Source organism: Salmo trutta, chromosome 31, assembly GCF_901001165.1.
Source record: "Salmo trutta chromosome 31, fSalTru1.1, whole genome shotgun sequence".
NCBI lineage: Eukaryota > Metazoa > Chordata > Actinopteri > Salmoniformes > Salmonidae > Salmo > Salmo trutta.
Window position 1 is genome coordinate 18,720,426 of NC_042987.1, and position 16,824 is coordinate 18,737,249.

At 42.2% G+C, this 16,824-nt stretch overlaps 1 protein-coding gene across 5 annotated transcripts in view; it reads right to left on the reverse strand.

Moving 5' to 3' along the window:
• The window catches only part of LOC115169673 (rho GTPase-activating protein 21), a 93,696-nt gene that overhangs the window by 3,265 nt on the left and 73,607 nt on the right, over positions 1-16,824 (reverse strand). For all 5 annotated transcript variants that reach the window (XM_029725546.1, XM_029725547.1, XM_029725550.1 and 2 more), the window contains 7 exons: positions 13,167-13,328; positions 3,910-3,988; positions 3,662-3,735; positions 3,462-3,551; positions 3,188-3,352; positions 2,891-3,002; positions 237-268 (listed from right to left, as the gene is read on the reverse strand). In XM_029725546.1, the coding sequence (XP_029581406.1) occupies positions 237-268; positions 2,891-3,002; positions 3,188-3,352; positions 3,462-3,551; positions 3,662-3,735; positions 3,910-3,988; positions 13,167-13,328 (714 nt within the window). The remainder of the gene's footprint in view (positions 1-236; positions 269-2,890; positions 3,003-3,187; positions 3,353-3,461; positions 3,552-3,661; positions 3,736-3,909; positions 3,989-13,166; positions 13,329-16,824) is intronic.

Consider the following 16,824-nt stretch of genomic DNA (forward strand, 5'->3'; position numbering starts at 1 on the left):
TCGCATTACATTAAAACACATCATTGTTCTTAAATGAGGAATTTCGCCAAGTCTGCTCTGAAACGGCATGGTCAATTGCTAATCACTCCGGATAAGACCATCTGCTAAATGTCTAAAATGTAAACGGTAGAACATTCCAGTGAGCAGGACAAGGCCTTTTAGATCTCTTTACTTAGTGAAGGTAATTATCATCAAATAGGGAGCAAGAGACAGCCAGACACCCCAGTGCCACTTACCTTTGATTTGGAGGAGTCACTACACGTTGAATCTGTGAGAGGAGAGGGACATTAGTGTCATCCTTTAAGACATATATAATCTGAATAACAAGTATCAAGGGAGAGCGACTGAAGGCAGATCACAGGGTAGAGAGAAGAAGAGACAGAAACCTGCACCATGAGGGGCAGTAGATTCAACAGACAGTGGAGATATTTGTAGCCCACAGAGATGGACGAAGGAAACGCTGAAGAAAGACTCCGCCCATGAGTGGAAGAAGAGAAGAGGAGGCCAGTAATGGAGGGATGAGAGGAAGAAGATGAAACCCGGCAGTGTGCATTAGGACAGGAAGCAGCTCATGCTCATAACAGGATGTACCCAATGGGACGACATCAACACATCACGGACCACAGGTTACGTCAGTCACAGTACATAGACAGCCAATAGCAACAGGGCATTCTATCCCAACTGAGAGGTATCAATCACAGAGGAAGGGATGACAAGTCTTCACAAACAGAGTTAAGGGGACAGAGCAGTGTTAAGTCAGTAGTTCCACCCATGCAAGTTAGCCATAGAATGGACAGGTTGTGCAATATGTCTAGAGATGGGTTTTACAATCCCTGTAGCACTCTTGAACATTTTAGTTTAAGTCAATTGAATATGACTGACGACCATAAACACTACAAAACAAGGACAGTACAAAAACCTTATCAAAGAAAATGTAAAATAAACTATTTCCTACCGCATCAATACTACCACTATCAAGTCACAATCGTGTGGAGGGTACGACTTAAGTGTGTGCGCTTCATTTCGAGTTGTGTGTGCCCAAGTTGGGGTCAATTTCACTTAAATTCTTGTCAGCTGAATTGGACATGGAATATCTCCATATAGGAAATGTTATTTACCTGAATCAACTGGAGTTTAGGTGGAATTGACTCAAACTAGTGCGTATATCAGTGCGCTACGCAAGGCTTTTGATGGGGGAGGTGGGTATTTGATAGATGTGGATGGTTGAGGCATTGGGGTAGAAGTATGTAGCCGTGAAAGACAAGGAGGTAGCTAGGTGGCAGTGTTTGGCTGTAGTTGGTGTTTCTGATGCTGAAAGAACAGTGGTTCATTGATAAGACTGGGGGTGAATCTCAGAAGTCTTTGAAATATGTTTTTGTGTCCTCGCCCACAAAACGACAGAGGGAAGCAAGGAGAGATCTCCTCAGACCTTGTCCTCCAATGCCGTCCTTGCTTCCATCTGACGTTTTGAGGAGACGGGGAGAAAGCTGTTAGACACCATAGGGTGAATCTCTATCTCAAACGTGAAAAGGAGGGCAGAAAGAGGCTGAAGGGACTAATGCCATCAGAGCCACTTTGCTTACCACCTCACTGGTATCTATCTAACCACCCTAGTCAGTGTATATGGTGTGTGTGTGTCGGTCTAACGAGGTGCTGATCTCTCCTAGATGTCCTTTTAGTGTGTTTGACAACAGCCAGCTCAGCCCAACACCACTACAACACTACAACCCCCCACCCCCCCTCAGACGCCATGACAGTAATGCCACATGAGCGGGCGGTTGTGAAACCGTGGTTTGACCGTACCATGCTACTTGTCCTCGCGATCAGCTTTAGAGACAACAAGAGACAGCAGAAAGGCTTTCAGTAGAAAGTACAGCAGGCACTGCTCTGTATGTAACCGTCAGGTTATTAGGTATTTAGATTTTTTGGGGAAATATGAAAAACGTGCACACCGACAGGAAATGACAAAACATCGACTTCTCTTTCTTTCCGTTTTTCTTTTTTTTTTTCTCCTCTCCTTCATGTTTCACCCCAATTTAACAGAGCTGAGGGTTTCTGCAGACTAGGCAGCTACACTGGTGACAACACTCATCGTCCTTCTTCCTACAGTCCCAGCTGTCCACCACTGACATTACAGAGTCCACCAGTGACATCAGCGAGTGATAGACGCCGCCCACTTGGCCTGTGTCAGATTGGGTCAATGTGTGAGTGCTGGACAGGGACAAGGGAGAAAAAAACACACTACACACAAACCAAGGGTAGGGGTCAGAAGGGTTAACACTTCCACTTTGTTGTTTTGTTTGTTTGTTGTTTTTGGGGAAAGAACATGCCGGGTTGATGTGGGAGGAGGGGGGGAAGAAAATAACTGAAAGAAAAGGAGTCGTCATCTCAAGATAAGGAGGAAAGCACAGGGAGAAAAATGACGAGCAAAGAAAAAAGAAAACATAAGAAAGCATAAGATGGAACTGGGAAAGAAATATAACAAATAAAAAAAGAATAATGACATAACGAAACAGACTTTTATCCAAAACAAAAAGGCTTAACCACATTTGCTAACTATTTTTTAGCAATTTCCAATTGGGTAACCCAAAATCCTTCCATTGAAGAATTGCTAAAATAGCTTGCCTTTACAAAAGCATGAGACTTTTCAGTAGACTTGCTTAACTTTAGCATTTGATCATCTGATGGAAAGCAAACAAGAAGCCTCTTACTTTAGGACTAACAAACACATACATCTCTAAACATACACACATTTCCTGGATCACTTTCCCTGAAGCTCATTAGTATACATTGTTTTACACTAGTAAATCTGGTATATGTAGTCAAACTAACAGGCATGCTGTATTACATCCTCTCCAGGTGTGGTATCAATGAGCTTCAGCTGAGTTACCTGAGACTTCCCCAGGCGAGGAGGTGGTTGTGGTCCGGCCGATGTTGGACAGCAGGTGGTCGATGTTGGGCACAGGCTGAGACTGCACTGTACTCTCTTGTTCCACTGAGGTCTAGAGGAGAGAAAGAATCAACCAAGGAGATGAATGGAGATCGTGTTGAAGTAGAAGAGGAAAGAGGGATGGAGAGAGAACCTCAAACAACACTATCACACAACGAACATTTAACATTCTCTGCCATAACCAGCTGAGAGTAATGAGATTCATGTTTAGACGTGAGAGAGCGAGCTGCTACGTACAACAGGGTCATCGTCCCCCTCAGTGAAGAACCAGTCGTACTGCTGAATGAGGTTCTCCACTATCTTGCACTGGTCTGGCATGTGGTTGACCATGTTGGTCATGTTGTCCTCCGAGGTTCTGACCAGGGTTGGACCAAACACGATGGCCAGGTTACGAGGCTCCATCTGGGGGGAGAGATGAGCAAAAGTGGCTTCCAGTCCAATCCATATACACTAGGCCTCTACATTAAAAGGATCCATTTCAAAATACTTTTAAACCCTCAAGCTGACATACCTTATTTTTCTCACAGTTTTCAGAGACCAACTTGAGGTGTCCAGAGAGAAATTTGAGGGTTTCATAGTGATGATCAGGCAATTCAAGAATCTGTGAAGAGAACCAACTTTCAATGCTAGAATGCAACAATTCAAACATTCAAATTCAATTCAAACGCTACAGATCTAAGATAAACCCTCATAGCATGAGCTGTAACTTACCAGCCTTTTGAGTTCTTTTAACCTCTCCACTGAGTCTTCTGTTCGATTGGCTTCAATAAAATCTGCATATTTTTCTGTAAAAGGAATATAAGGATCACTTAGTATCTCTAGTGACCAAGACTGAACACGGCAGACTGAACACGACATAAGGCATACTAGAAATAAATACGTGATTTATTAACAACTTCCTTAATAACACATTTTCTCTTCTTTACAGACATGCATTTACACTGTGTTCAGTGACTCACCATTTGTGAAAAGGGGCTCTGGAAGTTTCCGGAAGAAGGATTTCAGTAAACTACTGATCACATTTAGGTCCCTCCATTTCTGTCAGGGAGAGCAAGAGAGAGAAAGCATTAAAGACATTGTGAAGTATGGGAGAGACACAGTGCCTCAGAAACCCATCGACTTTTTTATAGCCTGAAATTTAAAATATATATATATTTTTTTAATTGTCACTGGCCTACACACAATAAATACCCCATAACGTCACAGTGAAATTATGTTTTTAGAAACTTGTACAAATTATTTCAAAATGAAATGTCTTGAGTCAATAATTATACAACTTCTTTGTTATGGCAAGCCTAATTAAGCTTGTGTGTAAAAATGTACTTAACAAGTCACATAAGTTGCCTGGACTCAGTATGTGCAATAATAGTGTTTAACATGACTTTTAATGACTACCTCATCTCTTTACCCCAAACATACAATTATCTGGTCTCGCGTGGTACAGCGGTATAAGGCACTGCATCTCAGTGCTTGAGGCGTCACTACAGACAAACTGGTTCAAATCCAGGTTGTATCACAGCCGGACGTGACTGGGAGTCCCATAGGGCGGTGTACAATTGGCCCAGCGTCTTCCGGGTTTGGCCGGGGTAGGCCGTCATTGTAAATAAGAATTTGTCCTTAACTGACTTGCCTAGTTAAATAAAGGTTAAATAAAATGTTAATCTGTAAGGTCCTCAGCCGAGCACGGAATTTCAAACACAGATTCAACCAAAGACCAGGGAGGATTTCCAATGCCTCGCAAAGAAGTGCACCTATTGGTAGATAAAATGTAATGAAATCAAAAAGCAGACATTGATGTGATAAGATGTGATAAGAGCAAACTGAGGATGGATCAACATTGTAGGAACTCCACAACACGAACCTAAATGACGCTTGTACAGAATAAAAATATCCCAAAACACGCATCCATTTTGCAACAAGGCACTAAAGTAATACTGCAAAAACTGTGGCAAAGCAATTCACTTTTAGTCCAGAATAGAAAATCAACTAACATTTTATCAGTCACGTGAGCCGAATATAACAGGTGTAGACTGTACAGTGAAATGGTTACTTACGAGCCCATTCCCAAAAATGCAGAGTTAAAAAGTAAGATGAGTATTTGCTAAATAAAAAGGATATGGCATCAAAAAAAAATAACGAGGCTATTTACAAGGAGTACCAGTATCGAGTCAATGTGCAGGGGTACGAGGTAGTTGAGGTAATACAGTATATGTGCAGTGCATTGACTTTTTCCACATTGTTACGTTAAAGCCTTATTCTGAAATTTATTAAATAGTTTTTTCCTCCTCCTCAATCTACACACAGTACCCCATAACAACAAAGCAAAAATATGTGGGGGGGGGGGGGGGGGGGGGGGGGGGGGGGAATAAACAATTTACATAAGTATTCAGACCTTTTACTCAGTACTTTGTTGAAGCACCTTTCGCAGCAATTACAGCCTTGAGTCTTCTTGGGTGTGACGCTACAAGCTTGGCACACCTGTATTTGGGGAGTTTCTCCCATTCTCTCTGCAGATCCTCTCAAGCTCTGTCAGGTTGGATGGGGAGTGTCGCTGCATACCTATTTGCAGGTCTCTCAAGAGATGCTTCATTCAAGTCAGGGCTCTGGCTTGGCCACTCAAGGACATTCAGAGACTGGTCCCAAAGCCACTCCTGCGTTGTTTTGGCTACGTGCTTAGGGTCCTTGTCCTGTTTCAAGGTGAACCTTCAACCCAGTCTGAGGCCCTGAGCGCTCTGGAGTGCTCTAGTCTCCCAGTCCCTGCCGCTGAAAAACATCCCCACGGCATGCTGCCACCACCACCATGCTTCACCGTAGGGATGGTGCCAGGTTTCCTCCAGATGTGACGCTTGGCATTCAGGCCAAGGAGTTCAATCTTGGTTTCATCAGACCAAAGAGTCTTGTTTCTCATGGTCCTTTAGGTGCTTTTTGGCAAACTCCAAGCGGGCTGTCATGTGCCTTTTAATGAGGAGTGGCTTCCATCTGGCCACTCTACCATAAAGGCCTGATTGTTGGAGTATTGAAGAGATGGTTGTTCTCTGGAAGGTTCTCACATCTTCACAGAGGAACTCCGGAGCTCTGTCAGAGTGAACATCGGGTTCTTGGTCACTTCCCTAACCAAGGCCCTTCTCCCCCGATTGCTCAGTTTGTCCGGGCAGCCAGCTCTAGAAAGAATCTTCGTGGTTACAAACTTCTTTAATTTAAGAATGATGAAGGCCACTGTGTTCTTGGGAACCTTCAATGCTGCAGAAATGTTTTGGTACCCTTCCCCAGATCTGTGCCTTAACACAATCCTGTCTCGGAGCTCTACGGACAATTCCTTTGACCTCATGGCTTGGTTTTTATTCTGACATGCACTGTCAACTGTGGGACCATATTTAGATCGGTGTGTGCCTTTCCAAATCATGTCCAATCAATTGAATTTACTACAGGTGGACTCCAATCAAGAAGTATAAACATCTCAAGGATGATCAATGGAAACAGGATGCACTGGAGCTCAATTTCGAGTCTCATAGCAAAGGGTCTGAATACTTATGTAAATAAGGTATGTGTTTAATTTTTAATACATTTGCAAAAATCTATAAAAACCTGTTTTCACTTTGTCATTATGGGGGTATTGTGTGTAGATTGATGCACAAAAAAAAAGAAGATTGAATCCATTTTAGAATAAGGCTGTAACGTAACAAAATGTGGAAAAAGTCAAGGGGTCTGAATACTTCCTGAATGCTCTGTACATGTGGGTATGGGTAAAAGTGTCCAGTCAATCATATTCAGTATAATAAGCAGAGTAACAGCAGCATATGTGAAGTGTGAAAGTGTATGTGTGAGTGTGTGTGTGTGGGGCGTCAACATGCGTGTGTGTGTGTTTTGCGTGAGTGAGCGAATGCAGTGTTTGTGTGTGTATGTGTGAGTGTTTGGGTTGAGTCTAGTGAGTGTGAATAGAGCCAGGGCAAGGAAGTCAGTGCAAAAACAATTAAGATAAATAAATAATTTAAAAAGGGGTCAATGTAAACTTTCCGGGATAGCCGTCTAATTAACTGTTCAGGTGCCATTTGATCCCAGAATTGGCGCTCCGGTACCGCTTGCAGAGAGAACAGTCTGACTTGGGTGGTTGGAGTCCTTGACAATTTAGTGCCTTTCTCTGACAACGCCTGGTAGGTCTTGGATGGCAGGGAGTTTGGCCCCAGTGATGGACTGGGCCGTATACACTAACTTCTGTAGCGCCTTGTGGTCGGATGCCGAGCAGTTGCCATACAAAGTGGTGATGTAGCCAGTCAAGATGCTCTCAATGGTGCAGCTATATAACTTTTTGAAGATCTGAGGGCCCATGCCAAATCTTTTCAGCTTCCTGAGGGGGAAGAAGCATTGTCGTGCCCTCTTCACAACTGTTGGTGTGTTTGGACCATGATAGGTCCTTAGTGATGTGGACACCGAGGAACTTGAAGATTTCAACCCGCTCCACTACAGCCCCGTTGATGTGAATGGGGCCGTGTCTGGCCCTCCGTTTCCTGTAGTCGTTGATACATTTTTCTTGCCTACGCTGAGGGAAAGGTTTTTGTCCTGGCATCACACTGCCAGGTCTCTGACCTCCTCCCTATAAGCCTCCTCATCGTCGTCAGTGATCAGACCTTCCAACGACGTGTTGTCTGCAAACTTAATGGTGTTGGATTTGCCCGCGACATGCAGTCGTGGTTGAACAGGGAGTACAGGAGGGAACTGAGCACACACCCAAGGGACCCCCATGTTGAGAGTCAGCGTGGCGGATGTGTTGTTGCCTACCCTCACCACCTGGGGTCGGCCCACCAGGAAGTCCTGGATCCGGTTGTAGAGGGAGGTATTCAGTCCCAGGACCCTTAGATTAGTGATGAGCTTGGCGGGCACTATGGTGTCGAACGCTGAGCTGTAGTCAATAAACAACATTCTAACGTAGGTGGTCCTTTTGTCCAGGTGGGAAAGGGCATTGTGATGTACAATAGAGAATAGAGGCATGGCCGATTAATTAGGACCGATTTCAAGTTTATATAACAATAGCATTTTTGGATGCCGATTATGGCTGATTACATTGCAATCCACGAGGAGACTGAGTGGCAGTGTTATGACCACCTGTTACGCGAGTGCAGCATCAAAAGGGCCAGGTGGCTGCAAGGAGCCAAGCTAGCATTAAACTTATCTTATAAAAAAACTATCAATCTTAACATAATCACTAGTTAACTACACATGGTTCATGATATTACTAGTTTAACTAGCTTGTCCTGCGTTGCATATAATCAATACGGTGCCTGTTCATTTATCATCGAATCACAGCCTACTTCAACTTCGCCAAACAGGGTGATGATTTAACAAACGCAAATTCGCAAAAAAAGCACAATCGTTGCACCAACGTACCTAACCATAAACATCAATGCCTTTCTAAAAAAATCAATACACAAGTATATATATTTTTAAAACTGCATATTTAGTTAAAATAAATTCATGTTAGCAGGCAATATATTAACTATGGAAATTCAGTCACTTCTTTCGTGTTTTCGTTGCCAACAGTGTCAGGGTATAATGCAGCAGTTTGGGCCGCCTGGCTCGTTGCGAACAGACCATTTCTTCCTAACAAAGACCGTAATTAATTTGTCCGAATTTTACATAATTATGACATAACATTGAAGGTTGTGCAATGTAACAGCAATATTTAGACTTAGGGTTGCCACCCGTTCGATAAAATACAGAACGGTTCCGTATTTCACTGAAAGAATAAACATTTTGTTTTTTTCGAAATAACAGTTTCCAGATTTTATCATATTAATAACATCATGCTCATATTTCTGTGTGTTTATTATATTATAGTCAAGTCTATAATTTGATATTTGATAGAGCAGTCTGACTGAGCGGTGGTAGGCAGCAGCAGGCTCGGAAGCATTCATTCAAACAGCACTTTCCAGCGTTTGCCAGTAGCTCTTAGCAATGCTTGAAACACAGCGCTGTTTATGACTTCAAGCCTACAGTATCAACTCCCGAGATTAGGCTGGCAATACAATAGTGCCTATAAGAACATCCAATAGTCAAAGGTATATGAAATACAAATTTTAGAGAGAAATATTTCAATAATTCCTATAATAACTACAACCTAAAACTTCTTACCTGGGAATATTGAAGACTCATGTTAAAACCTGTTGGGGCTAGGGGGCAGTATTGAGAATTTTGAAAAAAATATGTGCCCATTTTTAACTGCCTCCTACACCAACTCAGAAGCTAGAATATGCATATTATTGTTCAGGTTTGGATAGAAAACACTCTGAATTTTCTAAAACTGTTTGAATGGTGTCTGTAAGTATAACAGAACTCATATGGCAGTCAAAACCCTGAGACAAATTCTGACAGGAAGTGGATACCTGATGTGTTGAATTACCTTTAAGCCTATGCCATTGAAACACACAGGGGCTTATTAATCGTTGAGCACTTCCTATGGCTTCCACTAGATGTCACCAGTCTTTACAAAGTGGTTTGAATCTTCTACTGTGAGATCTGACCGAACAAGAGCCTTGGAACGGTGGTGGCGGATAAGACTCTGGCGCGCGAGGTCATGTTGGGTACTCTCGTTCCAATACGTTTTAAAAGAGAATGCAATCGTCCGCCTTGAATATTACTCATGTTCTGGTTGAAAAAGGAACTAATGATTTATGCTATACAACGTTTGACATGTTTGAACGAACGTAAATATTTGTTTCCCCCTCTTTCATGAAGACAAGTCCGGCGGGCGTAGTTCATGTGCTAACAACACCGAGCTTTTTGGACATAAATTATGAGCTTTTTCGAACAAAACTACATTTGTTATGGACCTGGGATTCCTGGAAGTGACATCTGATGAAGAGAATCAAAGGTAATGGATTATTTACATAGTATTTTTGATTTTAGATCTCTCCAACATGGCGGTTAGTCTGTATCGCAAAGCGTATTTTTCTGGGCGCAGTGCTCAGATTATTGCAAAGTGTGATTTCCCAGTAAGGTTATTTTTAAATCTGGCAAGCCGGTTGCGTTCAAGAGATGTAAATCTATAATTCTTTGAATGACAATATAATATTTTACCAATGTTTTCGAATAGTAATTATTTAATTTGTTGTTCTAATTTGACTGGCGGTATTGGAGGGAAAAGATTTCCTCAACATCAACGCCATAGTAAAACGCTGTTTTGGATATAAATATGAACTTGATAGAACAAAAAATGCATGTATTGTCTAACATAATGTCCTAGGAGTGTCATCTGATGGAGATTGTCAAAGGTTAGTGCATAATTTTAGCTGGTTTTCTGCTTTTGGTGACGCGTGTCTTTGCATTGACAAAACATTACACACAGCTATTTTCAATGTACTGTCCTAACATAATCTAACTTTATGCTTTCGCCGTAAAGCCTTTTTTGAAATCGGACAACGTGGTTAGATTAAGGAGATGTTTATCTTTCAAAGGGTGTAAGATAGTTGTATGTTTGAGAAATTTGAATTATGACATTTAATTGTTTTCAAATTTGGCGCTCTTGATATTTCACCTGTTGTTGATAGGGTGTACCAGGGGTGGGACACTTGCGTCCCACATAGCCCATAGAGGTTAAAAGGAACCACCAGCTTTCCTATGTTCTCATGTTCTGAGCAAGGTACTTAAATGGTAGCTTTTTTACATGGCACATATTGCACTTTTATTTTCTTCAACACCGTTTTTGCATTATTTAAACCAAATAGAACATGTTTCATTTATTTGGGACTAAATAGATTATATGTATTATATTAAGTTAAAATAAAAGAGTTAATTCAGTATTGTTGTAATTGTCATTATTACATACATACACACGTGTATGTATGTATGTATGTATGTATGTATGTATGTATGTATGTATGTATGTATGTATGTAAGATTTCAGTTTGTTTTTCAAGATTTCAGTTTGTTTTTCAATTGAATTGTTCACATTATAGGTCACATTAACATTGACATGATTTATCTTTGTCTCATTCTTTTACATCACAAAAACCTGGCATTTTAACAGGGGTGTGTAGACTTTTTATATCCACTGTACATATACATACACACATATCTATATATATATATCTATATCTCTATATATGGGATGATGGTGTTTATGTGAGCCATGACCAGCCTTTCAAAGCGCGAGTCCTACGGGGCAGTAGTCATTTAGACAGGTTACCATAGTGCTCTTGGGCACAGGGACTATGGTGGTTTGCTTGAAACGTAGGTATTACAGACTAGGTCAGAGACAAGTTGAAAATGTCAGTTAAGACACTTGCCAGCCGGTAAGCACATGCTCCGAGTATGCGTCCTGGTAATCCTTCTGGCCCTGTGGTCTTGTGAATGTTACCCTGCTTAAAAGGCCTAATCGACTAGAGAGCGTGGCGATACAGTCGTCCGGAACAGCTGGTGCTCTCATGCATGGTTCAGTGTTGCTTGGCTCAAAGCGAGCAAAGGCGGCATTTTGCTAATCTGGTAGGCTTGTGTCACTGGGAAGCTCTCGGCTGTGCTTTCTTTGATATCTGTGATAGTTAGCAAACCCTGCCACATCTGACGAGCTTCAAGGGCCGTTGTAGTAGGATTCGATCTTAGTCCTGTATTGACACTTTGCCTGTTTTAATCTTTACATTTTTTATTATTTTACATTTATTTAACTATGCAAGTCAGTTAAAAACAAATTCTTATTTTCAATGCTGGCCTAGGAACAGTGGGTTAACTGCCTTGTTCAGGGGCAGAACGATACATTTTTACCTTGTCAGCTCGGGGATTCGATCTTGCAACCTTTCGGTTACTAGTCCAACGCTCTAATCACTAGGCTACCTGCCGTCCCAGATGGTGGTTTGTCGGAGGGCATAGCGGGATTTCTTATTAGAGTCCGGATTAGTGTCCCGCTCTTTGAAAACGGCAGCTCTAGCCTTTAGCTCAGTACGGTTGTTGCCTGTAATCCATGGCTTCTGGTTGGGATATGTACGTATAGTCACTATGGGGACAAGGTTGTCAATGCACCTATTAACGAAGCTGGTGACGGATGTAAACTCCTCAATGCCATCGGACGAATCCCGGAACATATTCCAGTCTGTGCTAGCGAAACAGTCCTGTAGCTTAGCATCCGCTTCATCTGACCACTTCCGCATTGAGCACGTCACTCTTATTTCCTGTTTGAGTTTTTGTTTGTAAGCAGAAATCAGGAAGATAGAGTTATGGTCCGATTTGCCAAACGGAGGCAGAGCTTTGTATGCATCTCTGTGTGTTGAGTAAAGGTAATTTAAAGTTGTTTTTCCATCTAGTTGCAAAGGTGACATGCTGGTAGAAAGGAGTCAAAACGGAATTCAGTTGTCCTGCATTAAAATCACCGGCCACTAGGAGTGCCGCACCTGGATGAGCATTTTCTTGTTTGCTTATCGCCCTGTACAGCTCGTTGAGTGTGGTCTTAGCGCCAGCATCGGTTTGTGGTGGTAAATAGAGACCCCCGAAAAATAGATTAAAACTCAAAGTGTTATGTTTGGGGCAAATCCAATACAACACATTACTGAGTTCCACTCTCCATATTTTCAAGCAAAGAGTTGGCTGCATCATGTTATGGGTATGCTTGTAATAATTAAAGACTGGGGATTTTTTCAGGATCAAAAATAAACTAAATGGAGCTAAGCACAAGCACAATCCTAGAGGAAAACCTGGTTCAGTCTGCCTTCCACCAGACACTGGGAGATTAATTCACCTTTCAGCAGGACAATAACTTAAAACACAAGGCCAAATCCAAACTTCCGTTATTTACCAAGTGAATGTTCCTGAGTGGCCAATCTACTTGCAAATCTATGGCAAGAACTGAAAATGGTTGTCTAGCAATGATCAGCAACCAATTTGACACAGCCTGAAGAAATGTGAAAATAATAACTGGTCACGTTGCACAATCCAGGTGTGGAAAGCTCTTAGAAACTTACCCAAAAAGACTCACAAAAGAATCGCTGCCAAAGGTGCTTCTACAAAGTAGTCACTCAGGGGTATGAATACTTATGTAAATTAAATATCTGTATTTAATTTAATACATTTTCTAAAAACATGTTTTCACTGTCAATATGGGGTAGTGTGTGTAGATGGGTGAGTAAAAAAATAAATATAACCATTATGAATTCAGGCTGTAACAAAATGTGGAATAAGTCAAGGGGAATGAACACTTTCTGAAGACACTGTATATGCATGCGTGTCTGTCACTCACGTCTTCTTGGATGTCGATGTCACTCATCAGTCCTTTACTGTCCAGCTCCTCCTGCATGCTGGAGATGGCAGCGTTGTTTCCTGGTACTCTGTAGATCCCAGTGTACTCCAGCCCTCTTTCCTCTACCAGCTTACAGCACACATCCACGATGAGGGGAACAAACTACACAACACAAACAAAGTCTTTAGCATTATACATATTGGATGAACCAAGAAACAGACATCACTTTCATATACACAAAGCAGAACTTATACCGCACACATTAAAGGGAAATAACCGCTGCTCATTCACTGTATATGTCTGTCCATTAATATGTCATAAAAATCCATAACGTCCTCACTACAAGCAAATACGAGCGTTTCTGCATCTCAACGGTAGAAACATTTACATTTCCTGGTTCAAGCAAACCACAACATCCAGAATTCATAGCGATTTCAGGACATAGTACCGCCCCTGTCAAGGTGGATCCAGTTGTGAATGGGAGATAGAGATACAGGTATGTAGGAGATACAGGTAATGTAGCTAACGTTACTCACAGGACCAGCCACTTGTTCATGGAACATCAGCTTGCGAATAGCCATTTATTTTTCTTTGTGTCGACAACAACTGTAAAGTAGTAAAATGTTGGCTAATCACTGACTAGTGTGTGTCATACAGACTAATCCGTCTGAGGATGACCTTGACGCCCGCTTTAGTAGTACAGATCCTGTAGACCCATTGGATGAAAGCTCAACATCATTGGACTCGGAAGAGGAAAATACCACATGGGGCTGGCAAGAGCCAAAGTGTATAGTCTGAGTCCAAGGTCATGGAGCTCGAAGTTCTGACACACCAGCTGCCATTGCCAAACACAGGACAAGGTTCACGAGCTGAAAAACACTCAGGACCCTGGAACAATCAGCCATTCATATTCAGTTACACTGATGTTGTAGTATAATATAGAATGCCTAGTATGCTCACAACTGCATTGTGGTATTGATATTGCTAGCTTTTGTACATACTGTATATATGTTCGATAAAATGTTTTATATCATCTTTTTTACAAGTGTACTGATAAATGACTAAATGATTCCAGCTGCATCAGAAACCAATAATGTTTTGACTTCAACTTACGGATCAATTCATTGTGATAGTCATTAAATGTATTTTGATGTAACTAGCTACAATCTTGCTGCTAAAAAAAAAAAAATATGCAGGGAGCTGGTGTATCATTTCAACTTTAATTTGTTGGCAAGTAAACATATTTAATTAAAATAGTAGATTCATCTGTCAATGTAGCAAATAAGTAGACATGGCTAGTATTCAAGACAATGTTTATTTGCTCTGGAGATCAAGATGAGTTTACACAGTAGTATGCAGGTAGAAAAATATTCTACTAAAGCCTATAATAAATACTACAGTTCCACGACTTGCATATGGTGTGTTGGGGGGTGCAGTGAGGTGTTCGTAGTCACTCCCCACATAGAGCAAACTCCCCCCCCCAAAAAAATAATAATAATAAAAAAAAAATTTAAAAATCGGTAGACCACCAAGCTGTATTGTCTGTAAGAGAATGCCAAAAACGCTATTAGACTTTCATGGGCAATCGTTGTGTACGGTTTGTATTCCTACTGTAGCAGCACGATGCTGATCATCAACACTTGGGCCCCTCAGGGGTGTGTACTTAGTCCCCTCCTGTACTCCCTGTTCACCCACGACTGCGTGGCAAAACACGACTCCAACATCATCATTAAGTTTGCAGACAACAGTGGTAGGCCTGATCACCGACAACGATGAGACAGCCTATAGGGAGGTCGTCAGAGACATGGCAGTGTGAGGGAGAGGTTGTTGTCCTGGCACCAATGTGAGCAAGACAAAGGAGCTGATCGTGGACTACAGGAAAAGGCGAGCCGAACAGGCCCCCATTAACATTGATGGGGCTGTAGTGGAATGGGTCAAGAGTTTCAAGTTCCTTGGTGTCCACATCACCAACAAACTATCATGGTCCAAACATACCAAGACAATCGTGAAGAGGGCACGACAAGACCTTTTCCCCTCAGGAGACTGAAAAGATTTGACATGGGTCCCCAAATCCTCTAAAAGTTCTACAGCTGCATCATCGAGAGCATCCTGACTGGTTGCATCATCGCCTGGTATGGCAACAACTGCTCGGCATCTGACCGCAAAGTAATACAATGGGTATTGCGTACGGCCCAGTACATCACTGGGGCCAAGCTTCCTGCCATCCAGGACCTGTATACTAGGCAGTGTCAGAGAAAGGCCCAAAAAATTGTCGCCCAAGTCATACTGTTTTCTCTGCTACTGCACGGCAAGCGGTACCGGAACGCCAACTCTAGGACCAAAAGGCTCCTTAACAGCTTCTACGCTCAAGCCATAAGACTGCTGAACAATTAATAAAATGGCCACCCGGACTATTTACATTGACCCCCCCCCCCCCCCCCCCCCCCCCTATATAGTCTGGTTATTATTTTATTGTGCTACTTTTTATATTTTTTAACTTTAGTTCATTTGGTAAATATTTTCTTAACTCTTTCTTGAACTGCACTGTTGGTTAAGGGCTTGTAAGTAAGCATTTCGTGGTAAGGTCTACATTTGTTGTATTTGGCGCATGTGACAAAGTTTGATTTGATCTCACAGAAACGTTAGACAGCTACCTACAACATACAGGTATATTTACTCAAAGACTAATGAGTCAAAGCCAAAGTCATTCCTTTACTCTTCGTTATCAAAACATTTATCCAGTTTTGTTCCAAATGAGATGCACTGAGGCTAGCTAGCTAGTTAACATTAGCTAGCTAGCTAGCTAGCTATAACATTAGGCTACAGTACTTTTTGGGTATAACAAACAAAGCTAGCTAACTCAACATAGATTGTAGTGGTACTAGCAAGCCCCGTTATGGCTGAATCAATCACAAAGTTACACTGTACAGAACAACACTGCCTCATGTAAAAAGAGAGCTCATATTGCTAGCTAGCTACAGACAGCAAAACCACTTACTCGTTTGGGATTTGCTCTCCTAGTCCAGCTGGACAAGGCTGCCGCCCCCAGTTGATCGTGGAGGTTCTGAAGAACATCTCCAGCACCCCTCTATCCATATGTATGTCAAATCTTTGATGGTGTCACACACACGATCCATGGGATCTGCAGTGACTCTCTCCAGTAAGAACTGTCCGCGATCTAATTTGTTGCAGCACAGACATTCTTCTGTCGGCATGGCTGGACAGCAACCGCTTAGGCACCACCAGAGTCTGACCGAGGCTTCGCATCGCTGCTTGCTGGTCATGCAATTCTTATTGTTGGTGCCTCAACTCCTATTCCCTGTATTCTGGCTGAAATGAATAGGGCTGTGTGCCCCTATGTAAAACAACATCAAATACGGTTTCGCCGTCCAGCTCTTCTTGGAAAGACGAATCATCAGAAGCAGCCATTGTAATTATTTAGTAATCTCGAATAGGCAGTGTACGGTAACACCGCCCCCGTTTTGAAAAGCCTGCCTTCCAGTGCAGGAACACAATTGGACAAGGAAGTCGGGCTCCCGTCAGGCTGTAGTCTTCACAAAGCCAGGGAAAATGAGTCAGCCTAGATATCCTGCTATGTCGAGGCAGATAGGAACATTGTTGAGACAAGTCCAATGGCTCTATTGAACAAGGACAACAA